The sequence below is a fragment of the Crinia signifera genome, chromosome 19 (genome assembly GCF_055691185.1).
Source record: "Crinia signifera chromosome 19, ASM5569118v1, whole genome shotgun sequence".
NCBI classification, from domain to species: domain Eukaryota; kingdom Metazoa; phylum Chordata; class Amphibia; order Anura; family Myobatrachidae; genus Crinia; species Crinia signifera.
Genome location: NC_139226.1, coordinates 31,103,467 through 31,114,830, shown reverse-complemented (window position 1 = coordinate 31,114,830; position 11,364 = coordinate 31,103,467). Strand labels below are relative to the sequence as shown.

General features: G+C 46.4%; 1 protein-coding gene across 1 annotated transcript; it reads right to left on the bottom strand.

The window, feature by feature from the left end:
- Positions 1-4,794: 4,794 nt before the first annotated feature.
- LOC146042332 (uncharacterized) lies at positions 4,795-10,984 on the bottom strand. Its single transcript, XM_083162308.1, has 3 exons — positions 10,689-10,984; positions 7,847-9,047; positions 4,795-7,174 (listed from the first exon to the last, which is right to left on the bottom strand). The coding sequence occupies exons 2-3, from the start codon at positions 9,032-9,034 to the stop codon at positions 6,965-6,967; spliced, it is 1,398 nt and encodes a 465-aa protein (XP_083018434.1). The 5' UTR covers positions 9,035-9,047; positions 10,689-10,984; the 3' UTR covers positions 4,795-6,964.
- Positions 10,985-11,364: the final 380 nt, after the last annotated feature.

Genomic DNA, 11,364 nt, shown 5'->3' with positions numbered 1-11,364 from the left:
TTGTTCAAAAACAATTCACGTTTTTGTGGTCACCTGTGGACTTTAGCAGTCCACTAGCTGGGTGACCTGGCAAATATGAACTGCGTGGGGTCCTGAGCACAGAGTTTGGGAACTGCTGACCTGAAGCCTGATTGGTTTAATTCAGTTGACGCTCAATATTGATTAATCTGAAATCTTGGAAACCGCAGCCTTAAACTATACGCACTAGTCATTTCATAACACATCCTGTTGCAGGGGGGAGGCACTCTGGGACTCAGTAAGCTGGGATCTTTGCAGCTTATCGAGTCAACCAGAATCAGGCCCATAGTGTGTACCTGGATTTAGGGCAAGCTTAGGAATGGTCTGTAAAATGCTACATATAAAGGATCTGTTCCCAGTACTTCAAACTGCATGTGTTCCGGGTCTCATAATCACAAATGACAGAAGTAGTTTCACTTGTGGATCCTTTAAAATGTGTCCATGAGGAATGAGTACACCTGTGCTCCTTCTAGGGGACCTGGAAAATGTTCTTTGTGGTACTGAGAATCCCTGGTATAAAGTATAGTACACAGCTAGGTGGCGCTGTGTGCTTGTCTGTTCAGGCCCATGGTATGTAGGATCCCTCTAACCAGGATTAGAACGTTGCACTACATACTTCTAGATTCCCCAGGACAGACCAGCAGGTGGTAGATAAGCAACCTATGTGCACACTTTAATAGGCACTGCCTCCTGGTTTACCCTGCACTAAGGGCCCGATTCATCCCTGGTGATTATCTGAGGGCCGTGCAGTACGCACATGCGAGCCTTCTGTTTGGCCATCCAGTGATGGTCTGTGGCTGCAGCAGCTGGCCGGCATTTGTGTGCGGCACCACAGCATTTCTGGGAGTGACGCACAACAACACAGGTGGGCCTGGCTGATGGGAGGGAGCCCTGAATTCTCCATGGCCATCTCAGCGCTGAGGAAGTATGGACTTATGCATTGCTGCACACAGGGGAGGGGAAACCCCATTCAATGGTGAGTGGATTTCCCCCTCTTCGCACGGCCTAGTACTTGATCAGCCAACCAAAACTGAGGGGAAAAGATAGTAAAAAGCAAAAGACCTGAGTGATCTGTGTTATGCATAATTTGCATTATAGTATTCCTTTGGGCCAAAAAACGAAGTTCTTGGTACACTGTACTTCCAATCTGAGAAATAAGCACAGCATGGGAATCCTGTAAGGCCTCACACCATGGTATGAAATGGGCAGCTGTATGAGGGCACACCTGTACAACCTGCAGTAACAACATTTCTGAGGATGAACAGATGTGGGGATCATCAGAGACTGAGCACAGGCAGCTCTGATGCAGAGAATAGGAATGTAACTGGTGAGCAGTACGGTTACTCTGATGGATATTAAATGACTAAATACCAGTCACCAGAAGCCAGTTCCAACTCCTGCTTACTGATGTCTGTTCCCAATACAGATAGTTATTTTATACAGCACAGCGGAAGTCTCCAGACTCCCTCACTGGGCTGCGCAATGCAGGAGGTGGCGGCTGGTGGACACATTACCATGCTAGTCCTACGATGCGGGAATAGAGAGGTCACAAAACTCTGTAGGAAGGTTCCCTCAGTCAGCATTAGGTGTGGGATTGTGTCCCTGGAGGGTTACACTTCCTACATATGTCATTTTTAAGAAATGCTAATACCCTTCTGCACACAGACACTCCAAAGGAGGCATGTCCAAACTGCGGCCCTCCAGCTGTTGTGAAACTACACATCCCAGCATGCCTTGCAATAGTTTTAGCATTCCCTAATAGCAAAACTGGGCCAAGGCTTGATGGGACTTGTAGTTTCACAACAGCTGGTGGGCCATATTTTGGACATGCCTGCTCCAAAGCAATTCAAGTGTGATGCCTTATAGCAGGCATGTCCAAACTATGGCCCTCCAGCTGTTGAGAAACTACAAGTCCCATCATGCCTTGCCACCGTTTTGCTTTTAGTTAATGCTGAAACTATGGCAAAGCATGCTGGGATGTGTAGTTTCACAACAGCTGGAGGGCCATAGTTTGGACATGCCTGCATTATAGCATCAGGTGTTCATTTATAGCTCTTAGTGGGCCTAATTCAGCATCGATCGCTAATCTGATTTTGCAGTGGACTGTGAGGAGAAAACCACAGTCCAGACTGAGAGAAAACCCCTCATGCAAATTGATCGTTAACCGCAATCCTCAAATCATCAAAAGACTTTGCCGTCTGTGCAGATGCGAGTAATGCTGGCCATACACGCTGCGATACGTGCGTGCGTTCCGTGCTTAAAAAGCACGGATTGCTTTGCATTGCCTGTGCATGCGATGCAATGTGATAAAAACAAAGTACAAAAAGTATGTGCAAGCACATACTTTTTGTACTGAGCGATGAGGTGCCGCAGGAGCGCGCACCTCAAAGCACAGAACGCACAGCCCGCATAGCAGCATGTATGGGCTGCTTAAGTCTTATGTAGCCCACACACTTATGAGATATTGCATACAATCATTCCATCTTTACCACATCTGTTTGATAAATTTAAATGATTGTATGCACATTGTGTACCATGTGATGTGCAATCTCGTCGGTCAATTGTTGTGTCAATAGATAGATATTATGAGCTGCACTCAATATTAGTGTGGCCAATCCCGGGATCGTCGGGATCCCGATATTTGGCCTAAAAAAGTCTGGGATTTCAATCCCGGGATTGGAGTATCCAATCCCGGGATTTCAGGATTAGACTGCGCATGCGCAGTCTAATGCCGGGCAGCGTCTGAGCACTCGCTCAGACGCTGCCCGGCTGTTCCCGTAGCCTGACCCCGGCGTGCGGCCTGCCTAGCGTGACAGTAGAGGTCACACGTCACCAGTCACCACCCGCCTGCCCGCTGACTTCTAAGGAGGTGCACTTGCCGGGAGGCACCGTGCACCTCCAAACCCACTCCCGGCCGCCCGCCCGCTCCCTAATATAAGTAAATGTGTGGGTCGGCCAGTGTGGGTTTATTGAAAATAATGGCATTTTTGGTGCGGATGCCAATCCCGGGATTGAGCATTTTTCAATCCCGGGATTGAAAAAATGCCCCGGGATTGGCATCCCTACTCAATATATATCGAATTACAGGAGCGATCGCATAGATTGCTTGAATGTAATCGGTCATCAGAAGGAGCACTTTTGGCGGGTTCAAGGAGCGCTGGCAGCATCCATTGAAGGAGCACTGGCGCATGGCGGGGGTGAGCAGCAGAATAAAAAAAAAAAAACGTTTAAAACAGTGGATGCCTGAATGGGAGGCCTCTGATTGACTGAGAGCTCTCAGCCAAACAGAGGCCCACCCAGTGTTTAAATCTGTTTTTTACAATTTCTGTGGCCGCTCTGACACCCAATGTCCTATTGCATCCAATTGAATAAGTGTATGGGCACCAATAGCCAGCTTCCTGTCCGTTGCATTTTCAGTCACTAATGCCCTTTGCATATGGTACACATGTGCAGTCCTTTGAGAATTCGCAAATCTAGCGATTAGCAATTCAAGATGAATTCGGCCCACTGCGGCATTCAGGTGTTACTATGTGTCGTATGGATTGCTGCACAGTGAGTACAGAACATACCAGTGTCACAGGCCTCCACACTCACAAAGGGAACAGTGCTTTCTGGGCCCTTAATGTCCATTGGATAAGTGCTGTGTGTACTCTTGTGGAGCAGTAAATATATAATACAGTATGTGCCAGCGGTCAGTAGCCGCACCCATGTCACAACCTGTAATTACAGAGGGTGCGCCAACTCATTTATCCACCGGATGATGTTTCAGTATGGTTTTTATTTATCCATATAATAAAACAGGCTATTATACCTAATGGCAGCATCAAGTGCTGCACGCACATTACTGCCATTACAGCTGGTTGTAAAATCACATTTCAGGATGCCATTATCAGGTCAAACCAATCCCAACTTTTACAAATCATTTTCAACGTACACACTTCCTAGTTCACGTTCCAGGCTTGTATTTTAGTATACCCACCATTCTTTACGGTATCAAGATGGCTGACAATGTTTAAGTCAACACAAGCCAAAACATGAAAAGATTTCCTTTCCAATTTTACCATCAACATCAGGAATGGGAACCTTCAGCCCTACAGCTGTTGAACTACACATCCCATCATGCCCTGCGACAGTTTTTAGCATGGCCAAATATCAAAACTGTAGCAGGGCCTGTTGGGGGATTCGGCATGAAAAGCCGGCGGTCGGGATCCCGGCGTTCAAAATCCCGATGCCGGAATCCCGAACGCCGAAATTCCGACGGGGGGGGAGAGACGTGGATCGCCCCACCTTGCGGGCTCGCGCTTGCTACGCAGCGGGCCTGGTGCCTCGCTACGCTCGGCACACTAATTTATTCTCCCTCCGAGGGTGTCGTGGACACCCACGGGGGGGAGAAAGTCGGGATTTCGGCGTTCGGGATTTTGAACGTCGGGATCCCGACCGCCGGGATTTAAACTGCATCCCCATGTTGGGATGTGTAGTTTAACAGCTGGAGGGCTGACCGTTCCCTGTCTGTGATCTTAATGGGCACCAGTCCCGAGCCACGTGAGGTGATGTAGCATACTAACTGGTGTCAACACAGAAATGAGTTATTCACGGATTTGGTGTCTTTCATGTGTGGACCTTTTTATGTCAATGTAATTAATCACACCCCATATTTAAAATTACCTCAGGTCAGGAAGCCGCCATTTTCCTGTTACATGCCTATCACTACTGGAGGTTATAGCACTGTTCATCTGAGGAACAGTCACCAATAATTACACAATAAGACTTTCAGAGTTTATAAATATGAAAATAATTTATTTTTGGTCAAAATACAAAATATAAATAACAATTTATAAATAATTGGTCCAAAAACTGAGACAATATCTGGTACTTATGTATTATCTGGGCTCCCATGTTAAATGCACCCCATTTTTTCATACCCCTATTATCCAACTACGCATGGAGTTGATTTTATATAGCGTGGCGAGCGCAGCGAGGGGACGCGGTCTCATAAGAAAATGGAAGCCCAGATATTACATAAGTACCCAATATCTCAAACTAGACTGAACGGATGTATGATGTTAGTATACCAAACTTCTAGGCGTAATTGGTCAATAAAAGGTTTCCTCACAAGTAAACACTGCAAACAAGCCAGTAGCCAATTCCATCCCCTATCAGTGCACTACAGTATAGACGTAGTATAGTAAAGTTGTAGGTTTTATCAAGTTATAAATTGAAAGTGCGCGGCGGGTGCTGTCCAAGCGCACTTCAGCTTACACAGTAGTTACGGCCTTAAGTAGGTTTCAATCAATATCTAGAAGATTTTGGGGGCAGTATTCAACGGTTATTCACCAGCATTTCAGCTTACTATACCCGGGGGTGTTGAGCTGAAATGAATGAACGCATAGCTACACCTGACCATAATGTGGTCCATATGCACTCAAAAAATAGACCAATTCAATATTGTCCCACGATCTTCCCGTCCCTTTAAACAGGAGATCAGGTGCCATATAACAATTGAATAGCACCCTTTGTGTTGTGTAAAAAGTGTAAGCAGATTTCCTAGTATGATAGATCTCTGTTCGCTCACGAGGAATCTTTAGGCCTTTATACACTTGGCCGAGGTATCGTATGCAGCCTCTCGTGCGATACCTCGCCAACTTCCTGCCAGGGAACCACTGGCCACTCAGGCACCTAGGATCGTACACGGTCCTTTCGCACACAATGGGCGGTATTCAATGAGGCTGATTCGCCAGGTTTTTATGGCGATTTTGTGCTGTAAGGCGAATTTCTGACTAAAACGGTGAATCACCCTATTCAATGACCAGATGGCGAATACATTTCAAGGTTTTTTTCGCCATGATTCACCGAGTAGCAATCGCTATCTTTTTATGGTGAAGTGGAATGTGAACTTTTAAAATCAAGTGTTTTGTTTTTTACAATTGGTGTCAAAAAATCTGGAATTTTATTCTGAGGAGGGGCATGCTATTTTTATTAATGTGCTGTAAGCACATGAATATATATTTAATTTAAAAAAATATATATATATATATTTTTTTTTTACACAGACCAGCCAGCAGGGGGCCGGAGCCGAGCCGCTCATTAGATATTCATATATTCACTGCACCCGATCATTACATATGCATGATCGGGTGTAGTGAATATACCCGGTCCCCTGCTGGCACCCCCGGGGGGGCAGCCTGTGCTGCCTGGCTCCCGGGGAGCCCACCTCCCCCCCACAAACGTTCTGGGGCAGGCAGGTAGACTTCCATCTCCCTGCCTGCCACCGTCCTCAGGCTCCCTGCGGCGTCCGCCGCAGGAGCTCGAATTCGCCAGTCAGGGGCAGCGAGCCCCTGATTCGTTGAATACTGGAGCCGGCCCATACAGCAGAGCCCTTGTTGGAGGTAGGTGTGGGCATGGCAAGTGATCACTAGAGCGAGCTTCACCTCAGCCTGATGTAGTGATCATAAGAGCCACTTCCTGCAAGTGTCAGTCTGATTGGTCAGGTAGATTTATAGCACAGAGGTGTGGCTTATAAAAATCAATACATTACTGGTGTTACTCCTGCAAAGCAAGTGCACCTGGGACCTAGAGACCTAACAAAGTAACACTGACAGTAGTATGGGGTGATCAAGTATGACACAACAGTGCATAAATGACACTACGGAGCGGGAGGTATCACAGTTTACAACAGTGATGGCTAACCTTGACACTCCAGCTGTTGTTGAACTACACATCCCAGCATGCCCTGCGTCAGTTTAACATGGCCAAAAAGTAAAACTGTAGCAGGGCATGGGATGTGTAGTTCAACAACAGCTGGAGTGTCAAGGTTAGCCATCACTGGTTTAAAACATACATCTAAAGGACTAAGGGTGTAGATCATCTGTAAACAGGTTCCGTATTTCTGGAGTAATGTTCCATAAAGGGTTAACAAGTCCCTCATATAGTCCATGCCATGTAACATTCAGTGTATCTGGCTTTGGAGTCTGGTCCACATCCTTTCTTTGTGGCCAGGTTCCAAGCAGTAGCCAATCGCAGCCTCCGTATCCGCAATGCGTCTCTGGAAGCGGTTGCGATCCCGTGCGTATTCTTCCCATGGTCCTTTGCGGGCCATTCTGTGAGCATAGTCCCAGACAACTATAGGGTGCACAGTGACTGCGGAGGAGAAACGCACCTACAAATAAAAAGAAAATACTACAGTCAGAACCAACAACAGAAGTCACTATTGGTTACGCAACATCCTATCAAAACAGTCATATATTCATGTTCTATAAATAGAAATTACTCATCCAAATTCTAATTAAGTTTATTTGTTACAGAAGTCTTGCATGGAATAATGATACAGCAGTCACGTGACCGGTACAGATGACATCACTTATCCCCGACTTCCTATGACAGATCTGCATCTACTGATCACATGATCGTTACAGAATGTGGCATCACATACCACAGGGGACCTTATGCAACTGCGTGAAATGATATAGTACTCTGCGTCTGGTGACAGCTTTAGACAGAGTGTCAGAGGGGAATCACCTTGGAGGGTAGAAGTTAAATTTTAAGCACAGTACGTTTGGCCAGGTAAAAATATCAGGACACTCCTGAGGCTTTTTGCAGGTTTTCAGCACCTTAAGATGCTAGCATTTATATTTCACTCCTTTTTACATTTCCATGTATTAAATGACAGGTAGGGTCACATTTACAAATTATTCCAAAAGACGAATGTCAACGATTAATATCACCATATTTCCATTACACAACTGTATACGGTGGTACCAGAGACCCCGTTCCCTTCCAGCTTTAGCCAACATGAATTACTGTAGAATACTTCATTTTTAAGCCTACTTACTTTCTTAAAAGGTTCTTTTCCTTGTTCCTTTATTTCTTGGGAACGTTCCAGATCTTCATCCTTCAGGAAACACTTGTGAGAAGACCTAAAGCTGGAGAGGACCGGCCTCCTAGCCGTACGCTTTTGACCAGCAGAGTCACATGTTACTTTGAAGACATCAGAACACTTGGTACAGTCTTGACCACCAGGACCCTTCTGTTTCTCCAGACTCCCAACAGGCACCTCTTTCTTCAGCTTCTCACCCTGTTGATTAGACATTCGAGTGGGCATAGCAAAAGAAAAAGGGTTGTATGGGTCATCACTTCTGCAGAAAGATGACCATAAGTCCTCAGTCTCTTTAACGCAGTCCACATCACTATCTTCATCCCAAGAGTCCTCATCATCCTCCGACCAATCGCTTTCCTCCTCACTGTCTTGGCCATCTTTGGACTCTTGAGCTGAGGGCTCTTGAACACCACTGTCCACAGACATATCTTTAAGGGAAGAATCTTTCTCCACTTCATCACCACCCTCAAAGTCAGACTCTCCGGATGGGAGTAGAGACTCCTCATCCTCTGATGGTATGCAGATCATGGAGAGGATGACCTGATTTGTACAGGATGGCAACAGTATCGCTCTGCTGACCATTCTGTCCATGTTGGAGAATAGTTTGAAGTCACTGTCTACGTCCATTTTTGTATTGTCCTGAAACTTTTCCACAGTTAATGTATTGCTAGGCCGTTCTTCCTCTTCTGGAACGACCTCTTTGACCGGCTCAGCCGGATAGTCCCAGTGATACTTTATAGAGATGGCGTTCATTGTATGTGGTGTGTCACACTGCAGCTTGTGTTGTGACCGGTTCCTGTTGGTATACACGCCGATCATCTCCATGACCAGTAGCAGGTCTAAAGCTTTCCAGCACAACCACAGCACCGTATGGACAGCCCTGCTCATCCAGCTGCCAGAGAACATCTTCCAATACCAAGCTCTTCTGTTCAGGCGACTCTTCACCAAGGAAATCATGGCCTGCATAATCCTGGCCGCCATTGTGAGGAGGACCATGTCTGTGCCCAGATCAGTGTGAGGAACTGGTATCTCCAGGTGGCCTTTCATATGGTCAGATTGGAAGGCTGTTCCCCTATGCCAGTATGCGAGAGGAGATGTGAGGTTTCTCCAATAGGAGCCAAAACTGAGGTAGTAGATCCCCATTCTGTCTGTAGTGCTGTTGAAGAGAACACAACTGTTAGTTTGTAGGAAGTTATGAGATGCAGATACGCTGATACAGGAAAACCCATACTGTGTGCGACTGATTTATGTGGCAAATTAAAGTGTTCATATGGAAATATCTAATTAAAACAGGAGCCGACTGCTAAACGTCTTCATACAATTAAGAAAAAAAATAGTAAGAGACTGAGCGAGTGTGACATCATGAAACTAAACCTGCTACACACCCATGTGTATGCCCGTGTGTAATTACAGGACCTATCATCTACAGCAGATTTGTTGCTATTTATATTGCTTAGACAATCATTTAGTCTATACTACAACTCCCAGCATCCCCACCCAGGAATGCTGGAGATTACTAGCAACATAGAACACGGGATGCAATACACCTTACTCGGTATATCAAAGCATAAATGCCAAGAAAAGAACAAATGTCTATTAAAAGCACTATGGCAGCCTGACTGGTGGCACAGTGGTACATAATCCATTTACATCCCCTATAGCCATGTCAGGGACAGAGGAATATAATAGTACCAGGACAATAGACTGGATGCTTCCTTCCTATTAGCACAATGGGCACACTGCCAGTCACAACCCACACATAGGGGCAAGGCATTCAACTAAGACAAGAGTGACCCAGCATCACATGATCACCAATGACGGGTGTGGATCATATTAAATCGACCACACTTAGGTCGACATGGGTTTTTTCACTGTTTTTTTACCCGAACGTCGACACAGTCGGAAGTCAACCGCAGCCTCTCGCTATGCTTTGATCTTGGCACACTATTTTATTCTCCCATCACGCCATAGTGGATGGTAGGGCATGAAATACCGCCTGTCGGCATATGTCGGCTCAAAAACCAGTGAAAAAAAACCATGTCGACCTAACACATTTGTCGACCTAAAACCATGTCGACCTTGACACCTGTCGACCTTCATCCATGTTGACCTAGAACCCTGTCGACCAAAGTGTGGTCGATAATTCGACCATATCCCACCAATGACAGGCTACTTACACACTAAGGGGGACAACAGCTCCTATCAGGCTGCACCCTAGGGAGGATGGGGATGTAGTAGCAGTAAGAACACACACATACATATTAAATATATACATACACACACACACACTATGGATAGTCACTAGGTTGACATGCATTGGGTCGACCAGGCTTAGGTCACCAGAAATAGCTAAGGTCGACAAGCATTAGGTCGGCAATGGGAAGGTCAACAGTCAAATGGTCAACATGACAGGCGGTATTTCATGCCCTACCATCCACTACAATGTGGCAGGAGAATAAAATAGTGTGCCGAGCACAGCGAGGTACCAGGCCTGGGTGGTGGTACATTTGACGGTGTCCATGTCAACTGTGTCAACAATCAGGACAAAACACGTACAAACATGTCAACCTTTTGACTGTCAACCTTTTGACTGTCAACCAAATACTTGTGTCAACCTTCCACCCTCTCGACCTTAGCCATGTCTACCTATTTTAGGTGTCGACTTAAGCCCTTTCAACCTTCAAATGGTCGACCCAATGCATGTCAATGTAAATTGTGTCGTCCCAACGACCCATACCCACATAAGCAGCATGGGGCTCGCCAAGTGAGCAGAGGAATGACAGAAGACGTCACATACCAGTGTGGGGGTCAGAGGTCACCCGGTGACGGCGGCGCTCCAGCAGAAGGTGGCGGTGGTCACTTGGGCGGGGGACTCCTGAATACTCCGGCGTAATCCGAGGAAGGAGAGCGCAGGATGTAGTCCGAGAGTTCGGCCTGATTCGTGGCTCAGCATGCAGCGCATTGAAGGGTGTCGAGTTGTCTCTCCGGACACTGAGCTATCGCTATCGGCCATGCCTGTGCATTGGGGCAATATCTGTTTATTATCTCTGTATGTGTAAAAGGTTGTAATAATGACGCTGCTGCCCGCACTACCATTATATATAGACTCTGACGTCACTGCGTGCAGGCGATGGCCAATGAGAGGGGGAGTGGGGCTTGGCTTACAGTATCGAGGAAAGTACGTGCCGCTCGCTACGTACCGTACAAGGAGACGTTGAGGGCTTGTGTTGCCATAGAGACGGCACGTCACATGTTGTTGTACTGAATACAGAACACATAACGTCACTCATGACAGTGCTAGAATGGGCTGGAAAGGAGAATGGGAAATTCACTCATGTCACTTCCAGTAATAGCTGGGTATTCCAGCAGCAGGGACTCCAGAAAGCAGATTTTCACTCATGGGTCTTCAACCTGTGGCCCTCCAGATGTTGTGAAACTACATGTTCCAACATGCATTGCCACATTTTTTCCTA